The following is a 19,616-nucleotide window of genomic DNA, read 5'->3' as shown; positions in this document are numbered from 1 at the left end:
TCCCGCACACCGTTAGGCCGTCTTCCGATCACGCCCCAACATCGTGCAGCCCGCCTCCAGTGGTGTCGCGACAGGCGTGAATGGAGGGACGAATGGAGACGTGTCGTCTTCAGCGATGAGAGTCGCTTCTGCCTCGGTGCCAATGATGGTCGTATGCGTGTTTGGCGCCGTGCAGGTGAGCGCCACAATCAGGACTGCATACGACAGAGGCACACAGGGCCAACACCCGGCATCATGGTGTGGGGAGCGATCTCCTACACTGGCCGTACACTACTGTTGATCGTCGAGGGGACACTGAATAGTGCACGGTACATCCAAACCGTCATCGAACCCATCGTTCTACCATTCCTAGACCGGCAAGGGAACTTGCTGTTCCAACAGGACAATGCACGTCCGCATGTATCCCGTGCCACCCAACGTGCTCTAGAAGGTGTAAGTCAACTACCCTGGCCAGCAAGATCTCCGGATCTGTCCCCCATTGAGCATGTTTGGGACTGGATGAAGCGTCGTCTCACGCGGTCTGCACGTCCAGCACGAACGCTGGTCCAACTGAGGCGCCAGGTGGAAATGGCATGGCAAGCCGTTCCACAGGACTACATCCAGCATCTCTACGATCGTCTCCATGGGAGAATAGCAGCCTGCATTGCTGCGAAAGGTGGATATACACTGTACTAGTGCCGACATTGTGCATGCTCTGTTGCCTGTGTCTATGTGCCTGTGGTTCTGTCAGTGTGATCATGTGATGTATCTGACCCCAGGAATGTGTCAATAAAGTTTCCCCTTCCTGGGACAATGAATTCACGGGGTTCTTATTTCAATTTCCCGGAGTGTAGTTGAGAAAATCAGTAATTAATGTGGAACAAGCTCACCTGTTCTCTATTTGATAACACATTTCTCATAATTAGCAGTTGTTATCACGTCACATTAATAGTGCAAATGCAGTTGATTTATCTTCGTGAAATGGCTGATTCCTATCCCTAAAATTACATATACCTACTGCTTTCCCAGCTAGAATCATGGTGTTCCATTATCGCTTTCTTTTTCGTTAGTAATTAGTTGAACGTTTGCATGGTGGCAGAAGCAGAGATAACGTCATGCGCAGTGTTCTCTTTACATGAAGGTTAAAGTAAGTGGAGTTGGCGGTATATAATTATGCTGTACGTTGTTTTAAAGCCAGCGTCGCCATGTTAGATGCCCCAAATCATTAGCATACATTTGTTTACAAGGAGATAGTTTACAATAGCTTTTTGTTCGTGATTTCTGTAGTGTGCAAGCAAAAGTTGTTTAAAGTAGTAGATATTACAGTCCTTACGCTAATAATGTAGTGTCAGCAAGGCACTTTCAAAGGTTTTTTCTGGTCTTGAATTTCATCTTTATTCTTGTTTTCACACTTCAAATAACAAAGAAGATAAGTAGATGAGGCGAGAAGAATGCTTTCGTAATCCATTTAAATCTTCTTCTGCTGTGGTTTTGTCGATAGCAGTTGAAGCTCTGACTCCGTAAAAGCGCTTGTTTGCTTACTGGTATTGATCCTTACTCGTCACGTTTTCAACGTTCAGATCATTTGTACAGCTTGTTTATTCAAGTTTGCAAAAGCTTACCTACGTTATCTTTGTTAGCCCATAATCGTATGCAAAAAGGGAAGAAGTAAGCGAGGCATGCTATTATGACTTATAGATGTCCACGAAGCGAGAGATTCTTGAAACGTCGAAGAAACAAAACTCTATGGAGGTATACATCCCATCAGAACTGAGTTATTGTTTTGTTAGACTGTCAGTGCGTCATTGCCACTTTGAAATCATACCCATTGTCGTTCAATGTGTGGCAAATACTAGCTGAAAACGAAAAATTCAATTTTAAATTCCTGTTCCAGCAATTTGCAATACAATAGATGTCAGCAATGCAGTTCTGATGGTATGAATCAGCATTCAAATTAATACCTTCTATATCAGTTAGTGCAAAGAACAGCATTCTGAATAGAAGACTGGTCTCAATAGCCTAGACCCCGTAAAATAGATATTTTGCTTGAATAAGTTTTTAGGACTGGTAGCCTAATTATATTACTCAGGGAGTTTCAAACATAATGTAATAAAAGATATAATTAACAGTTTGTCGTTTAAAATGAAATAATTATAGCTGTTTAACAGTAAACTATTTGTTTCATTACCTACAATATTGGTTGCCAGGACTTTCTCTGTCAGTCTTCAGAAATAACCACCTTGATTTTATTTTTGAATTTGATTTTGAGGTCTTGAATGTGCATAAGCCTAGACCATACTTTGTGGTAAGACAATAATATTGGGGAGCCACACTGCCATACAACTATTACTTGTATTTACTCAGTTACCCATCATACAGGAGATCAAATTTGGTACAACATACATCTTAGATAAAGTAATAAACATCAGTGTGCGTCATACGGAATGTTACCTGTAAGTGAAGAATAATGGGAATAACGATCAAGGTGCACCAAAATTTAAAATCCAGTATATAATGCAATCTTTTGGAGGAATAGAGCTTTAATTTGGCAAGATTTGTTTTTTGTAAAAACGACTAAGCTGTTCCAAAATCTGTGCTAAGGTTTATTTATATGAGATAAACGATCAAGGCTCATTGCATGCTGATGCAAACGATCAAGATACATTTTCTACTAAGAGCTTTTTATTTTTCCTTTCTTGTCTCGCTTTATCATCCTGTAGTTTGATGTTACTCGCGTTCCAACATTACTTGCGGGTTACTCACACAAAGTTAGAACTTTTACACGTCTTAACAAAAGTCGATATAAAATTGCGCCACTTTGTGCGTTCAAAGTAGGCGGGGAAAGGAATTTTTCTCGCTAAGTTGAGCAGAAACAGTCATCACAGTTACCGAGAAAAACCCAAAGCTATTACTTAAGTGAAATGAAGACATCAGAAATGTCGGAGATTGAAGATGGACATTGTTACCCTATGCAGAGTACAAGGGAAATAAAAGGTGTAGCGGCGTATTGTTGATTCTTGAAAGAGATTACAGGCCACGAGTCACTTTAATGATGACGAAAGTGCATGTGACTGAAATATTTTCACAATCCATTTATAGAAAGATATAGATTAATGAAGGAATTCAACCACATGACTTGCTGTGATACAAAAAACTCACCTGTCAGGACTTATGAGTGTAAATCCTTTGACACAAAGATGACCAAGCAAATGTCCCGACGAAGCTGGATGTCGTGATTTCTCCTGTGTCTGCGAGATATAGATTGATAGAGACGAACGAATCAGGATGTTCAGATGTGACAGCCAGCATTCTTTGCGGTGCTTGACATCACCAACAGACGTCTTATTACCATTAAAAAGGCATTGGCTACTAAAAGGAAAGCACATGTGGAGACCAGAGGGAAACAGAAATAAACATAAAGGAGGAATCGTATCTAATTTGCATCAGAATATACAGTCACCGAGAGGCTGCAGATCCCATTATAGCAGTCACGATACCAAACGTTTACATTTACCAGAAGAACTTAATATTCGAAAGTTACAGCTGTTGTACTGTATTGTTAAAACTGGGGACGTAGAAAGGACGGAGAGGCTTCGTCCCTGCCCTAGCCCTCTGTGGTTCACAACCCCACAACAGGCTACAGCAGTCCACTCACCCCAACGCCGCCCCACACCGAACCCAGGGTTGTTGTGCTGTTCGGTCCCCAGTGCACCTACCCAACCCTCCCCTCCCCCCCCCCCACGCCCTACCCCGTCTCACACCATACGAGTGTAACCCCAAATGTTTCCGTGTAGAATAATTATGGTGTACGCGTACTTGGTGATAGTGTTTGCGCTGCAGCCGCCGACATAGTGTAACTGAGAAAAATCATCCACAGACTGACCGGCACACCGGACTTCGACATTAACCCTCCGGACGGATTCGTGACGGGGACAGACGCCTTCCCGCCCGGAAAGAAGTGTGTTAGACCCCACGGCTAACCGGGCGGGCTTACAGCTGTTACATTCAGAGAAAAATTCTCCAGACCTCGTATTACACGAACAGCACTAACTGATTTTTGTGACTAACTACTACATAAATTTTGGGTACCCGAGAACTGAACGTGTTCAATGTATGACAAATTTAGAGCCCACCATTCTAAACTTGATCTACTGATAAACAGTGATAACTGTTCAATTCAGGTATAAACTTAGAAAGAGCTGAAACAACATCAACCAAATTAAAGTGAACTACGTGCGATGAAAGCAGATACGTTTTACGAGATTGAAAGTTTCGAACGTTAGAAGTCTAGAACATCCGTGATTAAGAAAGCAATCTGAATGGTTTACCAGAGGAAACTTCCCCTTCCTAATATTTCAAGCAATGAAGCACATTACCGCAGACAACTGTCATTTTATTGATTTAATATTCATTTGCTTTCATGTAGGAAATCTGTGTTTATACATATATTTTCCGCTTACCTGGTGAAGCGTGCTCAATGTTGTGTCATGCCATTTCTGATCGGAAATGTTACCTGAATCTCTGCATGACCTCAGTGCATTATGAGTTTCCTGTTCTGGATGTTCTGGACCGAATAATAAAATCTAAAGGTAATGTTATGGGGCATCTAAAATGACGGAACTCCGCTTCAAGTTTCTGACGTCATGACAACTCCCTTCGATATTACTTCGAAGGCCCTTTACCACAACCACTAACGCAACAGCTACCCTGACCTACGCAATTCGTTAAATTTCTTTTATAGGGTATTATACGTGATTCTTCCAACCGCTGCCTCTTTCTTCCTGGCATAGAAACTGCTATGAAACCTAAGAGATAGGTATCTCGTGCGTTCTTGGAACACTCTTATTTTTACTTTTAAGGACTCTTTCACCCCTCAGCAGTTGCCCTGTATTCCCATTCGCTAGCTTTTACGATCATGGCAGTCTTCCTGTTCGGATCTCTCTTCCTAATATTTCCAATTATTCCAGGTATCACTGTTAATCTCTGCCGTCCCCGCTTCCTCCTTTATCCTAGGACTGTTTTTTGGCATTCATCCTACCTCCATTCTCCATACATGTCCATACCATTGAAGTGCTCTATTCTCAATTCTTTGCACGGCAGGTTGTTCTGTATTAATTATCTCCCTAATTTCCTTATTTCCTCTCTACTCTGATCTGGACATACTCACTGCCATTCTTGTTCCGTCCATCTCCACTGCCTGCATTGGGCTTCTCTGCCGTTCCCTCAGGGTCCATTCTTTGGCAGCGTATGTTTGTATATTTTACGCAACTGTTTAAGGAATCGTCTTCTTTGTTTCTTTTGATAGTGCTCGGCTCCACTGAACTCCATTTCGCATATTAATTGCTTCTCTGGCCTGCTGGATCCTGCGTTCCACATCTGCTTCACAGCTTACCGAGGAATGGTTAATCGATCATATTTAATCTGCTTTACAGCTTTAATAGTTCCTTGCGGCAGTACCATATCCCTTCCCTCTCCTCCCACTATTAGATATTCGGTTTTACTCATAATTTTTCTAAACCTGCCTCGTTCAAGTGCTTCCATTAACTTCTTTGTCATCAATTTGACATCCTTTCTATTTTGTGCTATCAGAGCCTGATCATTGGCAAATAATAATAAGTAGATGAGTACCATTCTGGAAAGGAGATCCCATACCTTCGCGTGACTGATTCCAACGTTCCAATATACACTGCATATATACACTCCTGGAAATGGAAAAAAGAACACATTGACACCCGTGTGTCAGACCCACCATACTTGCTCCGGACACTGCGAGAGGGCTGTACGAGCAATGATCACACGCACGGCACAGCGGACACACTAGGAACCGCGGTGTTGGCTGTCGAATGGCGCTAGCTGCGCAGCATTTGTGCACCGCCGCCGTCAGTGTCAGCCAGTTTGCCGTGGCATACGGAGCTCCATCGCAGTCTTTAACACTGGTAGCATGCCGCGACAGCGTGGACGTGAACCGTATGTGCAGTTGACGGACTTTGAGCGAGGTCGTATAGTGGGCATGCGGGAGGCCGGGTGGACGTACCGCCGAATTGCTCAACACGTGGGGCGTGAGGTCTCCACAGTACATCGATGTTGTCGCCAGTGGTCGGCGGAAGGTGCACGTGCCCGTCGACCTGGGACCGGACCGCAGCGACGCACGGATGCACGCCAAGACCGTAGGATCTACGCAGTGCCGTAGGGGACCACACCGCCACTTCCCAGCAAATTAGGGACACTGTTGCTCCTGGGGTATCGGCGAGGACCATTTGCAACCGTCTCCATGAAGCTGGGCTACGGTCCCGCACACCGTTAGGCCGTCTTCCGCTCACGCCCCAACATCGTGCAGCCCGCCTCCAGTGGTGTCGCGACAGGCGTGAATGGAGGGACGAATGGAGACGTGTCGTCTTCAGCGATGAGAGTCGCTTCTGCCTTGGTGCCAATGATGGTCGTATGCGTGTTTGGCGCCGTGCAGGTGAGCGCCAGAATCAGGTCTGCATACGACCGAGGCACACAGGGCCAACACCCGGCATCATGGTGTGGGGAGCGATCTCCTACACTGGCCGTACACCACTGGTGATCGACGAGGGGACACTGAATAGTGAACGGTACATCCAAACCGTCATCGAACCCATCGTTCTACCATTCCTAGACCGACAAGGGAACTTGCTGTTCCAACAGGACAATGCACGTCCGCATGTATCCTGTGCCACACAACGTGCTCTAGAAGGTGTAAGTCAACTACCCTGGCCAGCAAGATCTCCGGATCTGTCCCACATTGAGCATGTTTGGGACTGGATGAAGCGTCGTCTCACGCGGTCTGCACGTCCAGCACGAACGCTGGTCCAACTGAGGCGCCAGGTGGAAATGGCATGGCAAGCCGTTCCACAGGACTACATCCAGCATCTCTACGATCGTCTCCATGGGAGAATAGCAGCCTGCATTGCTGCGAAAGGTGGATATACACTGTACTAGTGCCGATATTGTGCATGCTCTGTTGCCTGTGTCTATGTGCCTGTGGTTCTGTCAGTGTGATCATGTGATGTATCTGACCCCAGGAATGTGTAAATAAAGTTTCCCCTTCCTGGGACAATGAATTCACTGTGTTCTTATTTCAATTTCCAGGAGTGTACTGTAAGCGGGGTCGGCGACATACTGCAGCCCTGTGTAAGTCCTTTCGATGTTTGGAACGTCTCACTATACCTTCTCCCTAGTTCAACTGCTACGTTTTATTGATGGCATATTTCTTGACTTAGGGATATCCCTAGTGCTTATACACCTATGTACTTCATAGTTTCCCGTAGTCCGTTGATGGGTACGGTATCATACGCTTTTTCTAAAGCCACTAGTATTAGGTGTACTTCTTGACCGTCAGAACATAGCTTCTCACTTATTTGTCTAAGGCTAAAAATATGGCACATAAAATCGTTTAACTGTAAAACCTGCCAGTATCTCTATCATCTTTCCCTCGGTCTTGTTCTCCAAGCCATTTTTCAGTAGAGAGCTAAGAAGTTTGCTGAAAGAAACCATAACACTAATTCCACTATAATTATTTCTTTGCTTCTTGTTTCCTTTTTGTATATAGCAGATATATATGATACGCCGTATTTCCTTTCCCTCCACAATCTGACTGAACAATTTACAGAGAAGTCTCACCATTTGAGGTTGCCCATACTTCCACTATTCCATCACAACTTCACCCAGTCCACTTGCCTGTCCAGTTCCTGCCCTTTTCAGTATCTCTTTATCTCCTCCTCTAATATAGATTATGATTACCTAATGCACTGCTTTTGTTGTAGACTTCTATCACCTGACCTCGTCTTATTTCGATTAGAAGTTCTTCAGAGCATATTATCTACTGTCCTATAGATAGGCTGCATTGTGGGTGCGGAGTTTCTAGCATTTCTTCTTTCTTATCATCCTCAATGTCTCTCCCCTCTTTTAATCAGGCGAATGCTATTTCCCCACATACTCTTTTCCGTTCCTCTTCCTTACAGTTTGTATTTAATTTCATAGACCTCTTTTTTTATATAACTTTTACCTGTTCTAGTAACTTTCTCATGAATCTCTTCCTTGCATAGAAAAACTACAATATGGGAATTGTTAGTTTGCCTTTGTACATAACGCTCTTTTATTTGCTTACTTATCTACTCCCCAAACTAGTTTCGGTGATAAAATATCGACATCATCAGTGACTTCTTTAAATCTAAAACATGCAGCAAATAGCATATTTATACAACCACTGTAACACATTATTTAATTTTTACAGTTGGCTTTTGAATTATAGTTTTCTGTTGGTACTTCCATATTACCTTATTTATTGTTTTTATGACACGCTCTTTAAGAATTGTTGTCGCTGTTAGTGACATGTTTTATGTGCTTATTCTGTTGCAGATTTTTCTCAGCGTACATCATGCCATCCGCAGCTGTGTGAGCGGCTGTTTCTAAATAAATACTAAAAGGTGGATTTATGCATGTCAGCTTTATACGCTTGGGGTTTCGCATTTTGTTTATGATCCAAAACATTACGCCACGTTTTTGTTCGCGTGTGTCGCGAGAGATATATCGCGTGTTGCGAGAAGGCTATGAAAACTGTAGCGGGAGTTCTGACGACTTCTGTTCCTTATTTATGTCTCTGTGTGTGATAGGGACGTGGTTCTTTTGCGTGTGTGTGCTTTCTGTTCTGTGTCCTGGATCAGTTCTCTCAGAGCTGTAAATAATGTGTTGTTACAAAGTGTTGTGTTTTCCTTTATTACATTTTTCCCTTCCACTATAGCCTTTCGTATGAAGTAATTTTCTTCTAGACTATTTCCGTATTTCAGAATGTGTAGATCGCTATTCTAGTCCTATTCACTCCCCGAGCTTAACCATATACGATATAGCACCTTTTTTTCCTCAACCACCCCCAGCAACTCCGTGGTTATCTATTCAGTTCTCACTCTCCGCTGCTTTGTTAACTGACTCCTTCAGGGAAAAGTATAGCTTGTTAACACTCCAGTCCTCCACCACTACATCCAATCTCAGATTTAATTTTTACTGATTCAGACTTTTCACACTTTTTCTTGTTGCAGATATATCCTGTATTTTTGATCCTCTGTAGTTATACTTACAACATACTCTTTTTTCTCCTCCACTTTCATCCTGGTCTTAATTGCCAAGGTAAGTTTTAAAGTAACTACAGGGTTATCGGAACCACACTGATCGTAGCCGCACCCTGTTCACGTTTTTACTCTTACATCTTACTACGTAGTAAGTAATTGATATTAGTTTCCTTGACTGGCTGACCCAGGTGTACTTACGTGTTCCTCTACTCTGGAATTGGCCATTGAAGACAGTACTTTTCTGAACCATACAGAAATGAATCAACGTCCTTTCGTCACTCTTTTCTGCATCCTCTCCCCACTGTCCTACAAAATCATCATTTAACCTTTTTGCAGGCCGTCCATTGTTCACAATTAAGGTCCATCTCGATATTCGTCAATAACTTAAGTAAGTAACTGAAGAAATCCCACTTCTCATCGTCAGGCACATACCTAAATTAATTCTAATTTAATTCCATGAATTTTTGTTGTTACACTGATTATCCTTTCATCAAATCTTTTTCAATTAACTATATTCCTTGTTTCCATTTACGCCTGATTTTCCTCTTTCAGTTTATTCCTGACCAAAACAGAATAGAGTCTCCAATGACCTGTCGCTGTGATGCTTCCATTTTCGTCTCTGTTTTACCAGGATATCCATTTTCAGTGCTTCCATTTCCTTGATTAGATTTTCAATTTTTCCTCCTAACCTCTGTACGTTTCGTGCTCCGCAAATCACAGTCCTTTTTCTTAACCAGAGTCGATGCCTTTTAATACGTCATGATTTTTCTATTGTATTTGGGAAACTTAGCAAAACATGCTTTTACTGGGGTGGAATGTCCGCCTCCCGCCGTACCCCCAATCTGGAGCACAGAGATTGTTCCCCTGGATCTATTCCTTCACTATGACGAAGTGTCCCCCATACGCTACCTCACCATGTCCGTAGAGGAAAACACAGGATTGGACAAAGGAAAAGTTGGGAGGTTGTGAGACACGCCTTGTCGGGATCCTCTGCTGGAGGCCTGTCCGACATGGGAGACGCTGCCAGTGGCTTCCTGCCGCCGGTGTAGGCCTCTGCGTCACTGAAACACGCAAACCCTCTCGCCCTCACGGACGGTGCCACTTTATCGCAGTGTAACTTCGAGAGGGGCATTCTTGTAATTCATGACGCTAAATTGGGCAACCAGAAACTTATTCGAAGCTGGAGATATATTCGACATGTCCTTGCATCTAAAACGAAAGGTCACAGATACTGTCACTGATGACTATCAGATCTGAAGCTATGTCTTGGGAAATAATTAACCTAGTTAGAGTTTGGCCTGATAATTTATCGTGACACGACACAAAACAACAGCTCTACTGAACTCAAAATCTACATGCAGTCTTTGCCAACAATTCGTTGTGACTTAGGATTCCCCCATGAATTTGCATAAGGCCAGCCTGAAATGCACTTTTGCTTAACGAGGTTCCTCTTGCAGGACTTTGGATTTGGTTTTCGCTTTCGAATAGATTCGTCTTCTGCACTACTGTTACAGGCATTCACACTAATACTGCCTGAAAAAGAATCACTACTATTGTTTGAAGAACACCAGTTCAATGTCAGCAATACACATGCTGTTATAGTTACAGCCTGTTTTCCGTCAGCGAGCAACGGCCTGCGAACGGATTAGGCCGAATATGTGTCGTTTCTAATGCTAAGTGCATGAAATGCAACATCTGTACTGATAATCAGATGGGCACAATTTCATGGATCTGTGCTATCATGAAAATCATTGGCTACATTAAATGTACGTAATTTGAGAATTTTGTGCAGTTCTGATTATTCATGATTTTCACTGCGTTGGATGAATACACATATCCCCGCAGCTCGTGTAGTGCTGCAAAGTCGCCTTGTCCTGTTTTGGAATTAATGGCTCCAATTGATAATTCTGAAGTTATATATCTGCCGTAGTGAAAAAGGCATTTTTATGTATTATACTGCTAATGAATATGGTGAGAGAATTTGTATTGTGGCCTTTCATTCTGAGAAATCGGTAGCTTTTGAGATGTCTTCAGTAATCATGTACTGAAAGTGCTGTTCACCATTAAACAGCGCCTGAAATTATACCTAGTGCTACACAGTTTTTAATTTCTGATATTAATCATTAGAAACATTGATTGTACACTAGTTGGCCATAATATTAGGGACAGTACACAGATTTTTGTATGTTCTACTTTAACTGGATTCCTCTAACAAATGATTGGTTGTGGATCTCTTACGTGTTTTTTATTTGTATCTATATTGTATTGGGATCATAAAAACAACAAAAAATGTAGGCAAAAATATTTTTCAGTTTTCGCACAAGTAATATTGCCACTGAAAAAAATCTTATAAAACCAATTTCAATATTTAGTGATGCCACCCTTTGCTGCAGTAAGAGTTTCTATGCGTTACAGCATGCTCTCTATACACGCCTTTACATTTTCTTTCCTTATACCAGCCTTTTTCCAGTAGGAATTTTTGTGAATAAGAATTTAATTGTATTTATCGGTTGTAATATTCATTTATTTCAAAATTTAGATCTAACAGTTAAAAAACCAAAGTTCGAAATGATTTCTTTATGTTTGTGCACTGACGTGAAAAAAGTACTTTTACTACCAGATATGCAATTTTTTTGCACGGTTATCGTCAGAGAAACATTTAAAACATAACCTAAATAACTATTGCACTATCGACAAAATAAAGCAGATGAAAATTTAAATGAAAGACGCGTTTATAATACAAACGAAATTCAAGCGAAATGATAAATATAAAAAATTAACGTAATAATTTGAACGAGAAAACAGCGTGCTAAAACAAAACAAATTAAATCTAAATTAATACATAAAATTAATTAAAAATACATGAACAAAAACTTCAGGTGGGGGCAGACTGATAGAAAGAAACAGAAGTGGATTTTATGGTAAAAACTGTGTGACAAAGGAATGGAATTACAAGATTACATTCAAACAAAATAAGTGAAAAAAATAATGACCAGTCATTTTCATAAAGATATAAAAACAGGAAAGGTTATTGTAGCTGACAGGATTCGAACGCACAACCTCCTGCCTGGGAAACTGATATCCTACTCATTATACCATGCAAGCAGCGTATATACAATAACTTTTCAACGCTATCGAGTATCACACTAAATTCCGAATTGGTTTTCGTCAGTTACTCTTAAACAAGGGTCCACCTGAGTTAACGGTTGCAGTGTGTGATACCTGGTATCTTAACTTACGTCACCGTACAGATAGGTTCGAAAATTCGATAGCAGCGCTGGGGAACTCTCCTTGTTAGTAAAAGTACTGTAATGAGAAGGATTAATTTCTCTTTGATTACTTTAGATACGAGAACTAGTGAAATACAAATAGGCAGTATTAAAAACAACGATACAGTAAAACGCACTTTTTAAAGATCAATAAGCGAACGAGAAGAAGCATCACCTAACTGACAAATGTCGCATGCTCCTAGTGTTGCTGCTTGCCACAAGCAATAATCATCACACCAGCAGCAATCTCAAAATAAAATAAACGTTTGAAAATCACTTATTAAACAAATATCAGCCGTATCCCTAATAAAGTGGCCACCTACTGTAACTCTCCGATGGCACTAATGGACGTTGTGATACGTGAATGGAGTTAAATTCTGCGCAGTCGAGTTTCGGTTTATTGGACGTTTTGTGAGTGGGTGGAGGGCGAGTGCTTCTGCTGGCAAAACGCAAGGATTAAAATTCCGTGAATGAAATGCAGTAAGTGCTTCAAGGGTCAAAGCTGTCGAGTGAAACGTTTAGATGCTACAACGCTACCTGGCCTTGTTACACCGGAATTCTCAGTTAATTGTACATTAGACTACGAGTATCGGCGCCACTGCCGCTCATGCTTTCCCCGCTGTCATTCCATCAGCAGCACTCGACTATAAATTGAAACTGGCGCATTTCTGTGAATACCGTCTCTTTCATAGCAATTACTGTAATTCGGACATGTTGGTGTCCATGAAACGAAGGGATCGGAAGAGACATGCCATAGAACACTGTGATGAATACTCTACAAGCCCACGTCCAATACGTTCACTGTGCACGATTCCCAGAAACGTTAATTTCAAACGCATTTGACGATGTTGCAGCTGCTGAATGCGTCCTACTCGTTTTTCGCTGTACTCCGGCAACTGAACGAATCTGGACACCGTGAAGAAGAGGGCGCTGTGGCATCTGTTTGAAAAGTACCTCCGTGCCTTTTCCCGCCGCTCCGCTGCAGCTACAGAAGGGAGGCGCTTTACTGCTTCACTGAACACGGACCCGCTCTAATTTCTGGCATTTATGTAGGAGACAACCAACGTTCAATATACTTTTTGTCATGTGATTTCCAAGCTGTGTGCTTTCCCCATTATTTCTATTTCCTCCTTCCCCATTGTTTTCCACCCACCCAGTGTATTTTTTTCCCAAATCAGCGCTATTTTTGTTTTAAGTATTGGAGAGTTCTGCACAATGCTGTTCATACTGAATAACCGTTAATATAGTAGATAATATGTGTATAAATTGAAAATAAATAAAGTAAATTAACTCCTTATCTTTTACTTCTTTATTGACCTAAGGTTCATTACGAAAGCAGCTGTCGTTTTTCATTTTATTTTTGTATTTCGTTAACCCGTCTTGAAGCTCAAAATACACCCACTACCACTGTATATTTTTCACACGTATCCTCTAAATCAGGATTATATTCTGTGAGTTTAAAAACGATAGAATTTTTTGTTCGTTTATTCACCAATCGGTGACAAACAGACCCGAACTATTTGAAAAAGTTAACGCAGAACAGGGAATCAGCGATCATAAAGCGGTTACGGCATCGATGATTTCAGCCGTAAATAGAAGTATTAAAAAGGGTAGGAAGATTTTTCTGTTTAGAAAAAGTAACAAAAAGCAGATTTCAGAGTACATGTTGGCTCAACAGAAAAGTTTTGTCTCAAGTACAGATAGTGTTGAGGATCAGTGGACAAAGTTCAAAACCATCGTACATTATGCGTTAGATGAGCATGTGACAAGCAAGATCGTAAGAGATGGAAAAGAGCCACCGTGGTACAACAACCGAGTTAGAAAACTGCTGCGGAAGCAAAGGGAACTTCACAGCAAACATAAACATAGCCAAAGCCTTGCAGACAAACAAAAATTACACGAAGCGAAATGTAGTGTGAGGAGGGCTATGCGAGAGGCGTTCAATGAATTCGGAAGTAAAGTTCTATGTACTGACTTGGCAGAAAATCCTAAGAAATTTTGGTCTTATGTCAAAGCGGTAGGTGGATCAGAACAAAATGCCCAGACACTCTGTGACCAAAATGGTACTGCAACAGAGGATGACATACTAAAGGCCGAAATACTAAATGTCTTTTTCCAAAACTGTTTCACAGAGGAAGACTGCACTGTAGTTCCTTCTCTAGATTGTCGCTCAGATGACAAAATGGTAGATATCGAAATAGACGACAGAGGGATAGAGAAACAATTAAAATCACTCAAAAGAGGAAAGGCCTCTGTACCTGATGGGATACCAGTTCGATTTTTCACAGAGTACGCGAAGGAACTTGCCCCCCTTCTTGCTGCGGTGTACCGTAGGTCTCTAGAAGAGCGTGGTGTTCCAAAGGATTGGAAAAGGGCACAGGTCATCCCCGTTTTCAAGGAGGGACGTCGAACAGATGTGCAGAACTATAGTCCTATATCTCTAACGTCGATCAGTTGTAGAATTTTGGAACACGTATAGTGTTCGAGTATGATGACTTTTCTGGAGACTAGAAATCTACTCTGTAGGAATCAGCATGGGTTTCGAAAAAGACGGTCATGTGAAACCCAGCTCGCGCTATTCGTCCACGAGACTCAGAGGGCCATAGACACGGGTTCACAGGTAGATGCCGTGTTTCTTGACTTCCGCAAGGCGTTCGATACAGTTCCCCACAGTCGTTTAATGAACAAAGTAAGAGCATATGGACTATCAGACCGATTGTGTGATTGGATTGAGGAGTTCCTAGATAACAGGACGCAGCATGTCATTCTCAATGGAGAGAAGTCTTCCGAAGTAAGAGTGATTTCAGGTGTGCCGCAGGGGAGTGTTATAGGACAGTTGCTATTCACAATATACATAAATGACCTGGTGGATGACATCGGAAGTTCACTGAGGCTTTTTGCAGATGATGCTGTGGTGTATCGAGAGGTTGTAACAATGGAAAATTGTACTGAAATGCAGGAGGATCTGCAGCGAATTGACGCATGGTGCAGGGAATGGCAATTGAAAATCAATGTAGACAAGTGTAATGTGATGCGAATACACAGAAAGATAGATCCATCATCATTTAGCTACAAAATAGCAGGGCAGCAACTGGAAGCAGTTAATACCATAAATTATCTGGGAGTACGCATTAGGAGTGATTTAAAATGGAATGATCATATAATGTTGATCGTCGGTAAAGCAGATGCCATACTGAGATTCATTGGAAGAATCCTAAGGAAATGCAATCCGAAAACAAAGCAAGTAGGTTACCGTACGCTTGTTCGCCCACTGCTTGAATACTGCTCAGCAGTGTGGGATCAGTACCAGATAGGGTTGATAGAAGATATAGAGAAGATCCAACGGAGAGCAGCGCGCTTCGTTACAGGATCATTTAGTAATCGCGAAAGCGTTACGGAGACGATAGATAAACTCCAGTGGAAGGCTCTACAGGAGAGACGCTCAGTAGCTCGGTACGGGCTTTCGTCAAAGTTTCGAGAAGATACCTTCACCGAAGAGTCAAGCAGTATATTGCTCCCTCCTACGTATATCTCGCGAAGAGACCATGAGGATAAAATCAGAGAGATTAGAGCCCACACAGAGGCATACCGACTATCCTTCTATCCACGAACAGTACGAGACTGGAATAGAAAGGAGAACCGATAGAGGTACTCAAGGTACCCTCCGCCACACACTGTCAGGTGGCTTGCGGAGTATGGATAGAGATGTAAATGTACATCGATGCAGATCGTCTCATTTTAAGAACTAAAACATAACACTATATCCTAAAACAGTAGGACAATGGCATAATTATGCCTGAAAGCGTTTTTGCCCCCCATGAACCATGGACCTTGCCGTTGGTGGGGAGGCTTGCGTGCCTCAGCGATACAGATAGCCGTACCGTAGGTGCAACCACAACAGAGGGGTATCTGTTGAGAGGCCAGACTAACATGTGGTTCCTGAAGAGGGGCAGCAGCCTTTTCAGTAGTTGCAGGGGCAACAGTCTGGATGATTGACTGATCTGGCCTTGTAACATTAACCAAAACGGCCTTGCTGTGATGGTACTGCGAACGGCTGAAAGCAAGGGGAAACTACAGCCGTAATTTTTCCCGAGGACATGCAGCTCTACTGTATGATTAAATGATGATGGCGTCCTCTGGGGTAAAATATTCCGGAGGTAAAATAGTCCCCCATTCGGATCTCCGGGCGGGGACTACTCAGGAGGACGTCGTTATCAGGAGAAAGAAAACTGGCGTTCTACGGATCGGAGCGTGGAATGCCAGATCCCTTAATCGGGCAGGTAGGTTAGAAAATTTAAAAAGGGAAATGGATAGGTTAAAGTTAGATATAGTGGTAATTAGAGAAGTTCGGTGGCAGGAGGAACAAGACTTTTGGTCGGGTGATTACAGGGTTATAAATACAAAATAAAATAGGGGTAATGCAGGAGTAGGTTTAATAATGAATAAGAAAATAGGAGTGCGGGTTAGCTACTACAAACAGCATAGTGAACGCATTATTGTGGCCAAGATAGACACAAAGCCCATGCCTACTACAGTAGTACAAGTTTATATGCCAACTAGCTCTGCAGATGATGAAGAAATAGATGAATTGTATGATGAGATAAAAGAAATTATTCAGGTAGTGAAGGGAGACGAAAATTTAATAGTCATGGGTGACTGGAATTCGTCAGTAGGAAACGGGAGAGAAGGAAACATAGTAGGTGAATATGGATTGGGGGAAGGAATGAAAGAGGAAGCCGCCTTGTAGAATTTTGCACAGAGCATAACTTAATCATAGCCAACACTTGGTTCAAGAATCATAAAAGAAGGTTGTATACCTGGAAGAATCCTGGAGATACTAAAAGGTATCAGATAGATTATATAATGGTAGGACAGAGATTTAGGAACCAGGTTTTAAATTGTAAGACATTTCCTGGGGCAGATGTGGATTCTGACCACAATCTATTGGTTATGAACTGCAGATTGAAACTGAAGAAACTGCAAAAAGGTGGGAATTTAAGGAGATGGGACCTGGATAAACTGAAAGAACCAGAGGTTGTACAGAGTTTCAGGGAAAGCATAAGGGAACAATTGACAGGAATGGGGGAAACAAATACAGTAGAAGAAGAATGGGTAGCTCTGAGGGATGAAGTAGTGAAGGCAGCAGACGATCAAGTAGGTAAGAAGACGAGGGCTAATAGGGATCCTTGGGTAACAGAAGAAATATTGAATTTAATTGATGAAAGGAGAAAATATAAAAATGCAGTAAATGAAGCAGGCAAAAAGGAATACAAACGTCTCAAAAATGATATCGACAGGAAGTGCAAAATGGCTAAGCAGGGATGGCTAGAGGACAAATGTAAGGATGTAGAGGCTTGTCTCACTAGGGGCAAGATAGATACTGCCTACAGGAAAATTAAAGAGACCTTTGGAGAGAAGAGAACCACTTGTATGAATATCAAGAGGTCAGATGGCAACCCAGTTCTAAGCAAAGAAGGGAAGGCAGAAAGGTGGAAGGAGTATATAGAGGGTTTATACAAGGGCGATGTACTTGAGGACAGTATTATGGAAATGGAAGAGGATGTAGATGAAGACGAAATGGGAGATAAGATACTGCGTGAAGAGTTTGACAGAGCACTGAAAGACCTGAGTCGAAACAAGGCCCCGTGAGTAGACAACTTTCTATTTGAACTACTGATGGCCTCGGGAGAGCCAGTCATGACAAACCTCTACCATCTGGTGAGCACTATGTATGAGACAGGCGAAATACCCTCAGACTTCAAGAAGAATATAATAATTCCAATCCCAAAGAAAGCAGGTGTTGACAGATGTGAAAATTACCGAACTGTCAGTTTAATAAGTCACAGCTGCAAAATACTAATGCGAATTCTTTACAGACGAATGGAAAAACTGGTAGAAGCCGACCTTGGGGAAGATCAGTTTGGATTCCGTAGAAATGTTGGAACACGTGAGGCAATACTGACCTTACGACTTATGTTAGAAGAAAGATTAAGAAAAGGCAAACCTACGTTTCTATCATTTGTAGACTTAGAGAAAGCTTTTGACAATGTTGACTGGAATACTCTCTTTCAAATTCTGAAGGTGGCAGGGGTAAAATACAGGGAGCGAAAGGTTATTTACAATTTGTACAGAAACCAGATGGCAGTTATAAGAGTCGAGGGGCATGAAAGGGAAGCAGTGGTTGGGAAAGGAGTGAGACAGGGTTGTAGCCTCTCCCCGATGTTATTCAATCTGTATATTGAGCAAGCAGTAAAGGAAACAAAAAAAAAATTCGGAGTAGGTATTAAAATTCATGGAGAAGAAGTAAAAACTTTGAGGTTCGCCGATGACATTGTAATTCTGTCAGAGACAGCAAAGGACTTGGAAGAGCAGTTGAACGGAATGGACAGTGTCTTGAAAGGAGGATATAAGATGAACATCAACAAAAGCATAATGAGGATAATGGAATGTAGTCAAATTAAGTCGGGTGATGCTGAGGGAATTAGATTAGGGAATGAGACACTTAAAGTAGTAAAGGAGTTTTGCTATTTAGGGAGTAAAATAACCGATGATGGTCGAAGTAGAGAGGATATAAAATGTAGACTGGCAATGCCAAGGAAAGCGTTTCTCAAGAAGAGGAATTTGTTAACATCGAGTGTAGATGTAAGTGTCAGGAAGTCGTTTCTGAAAGTATTTGTATGGAGTGTAGCCATGTATGGAAGTGAAACATGGACGATAACTAGTTTGGACAAGAAGAGAATAGAAGCTTTCGAAATGTGGTGTTACAGAAGAATGCTGAAGATAAGGTGGGTAGATCACGTAACTAATGAGGAGGTATTGAATAGGATTGGGGAGAAGAGAAGTTTGTGGCACAACTTGACTAGAAGAAGGGATAGGTTGGTAGGACATGTTTTGAGGCATCAAGGGATCACAAATTTAGCATTGGAGGGCAGTGTGGAGGGTAAAAATCGTAGAGGGAGACCAAGAGATGAATACACTAAGCAGATTCAGAAGGATGTAGGTTGCAGTAGATACTGGGAGATGAAGAAGCTTACACAGGATAGAGTAGCATGGAGAGCTGCATCAAATCAGTCGCAGGACTGAAGACCACAACAAGCGTTTTTGAAAACTGAGTTTGCTATTAATAATCCAAGGTGTAGGTACATTATTCCTAGAATGGCGATAAATTACGAAACGTAATAAATATTAATATTTACATTTTAGAATCGTTATACCCTTTATTTAACTCTTGACTGGCTGCATTTAGTAGTAGCCATAAAAAAGGAAGATAGCTTAAATT

The 19,616-nt window shown here is 41.9% G+C and overlaps 1 protein-coding gene across 1 annotated transcript in view; it reads left to right on the top strand.

The window, feature by feature from the left end:
• Nucleotides 1-13,591, top strand: part of LOC126088108 (odorant receptor 49a-like) — a 140,119-nt gene extending 126,528 nt beyond the window's left edge. The window contains exon 3 of the mRNA XM_049906202.1: nt 13,192-13,591. Coding sequence (XP_049762159.1) covers nt 13,192-13,284 — 93 coding nt within the window. The 3' untranslated portion in view covers nt 13,285-13,591. The remainder of the gene's footprint in view (nt 1-13,191) is intronic.
• The last annotated feature ends 6,025 nt before the right edge of the window (nt 13,592-19,616 follow it).

This window comes from Schistocerca cancellata, chromosome 6 (genome assembly GCF_023864275.1).
Source record: "Schistocerca cancellata isolate TAMUIC-IGC-003103 chromosome 6, iqSchCanc2.1, whole genome shotgun sequence".
Lineage (NCBI taxonomy): Eukaryota > Metazoa > Arthropoda > Insecta > Orthoptera > Acrididae > Schistocerca > Schistocerca cancellata.
This window is presented reverse-complemented; position numbering and strand designations above follow the sequence as displayed.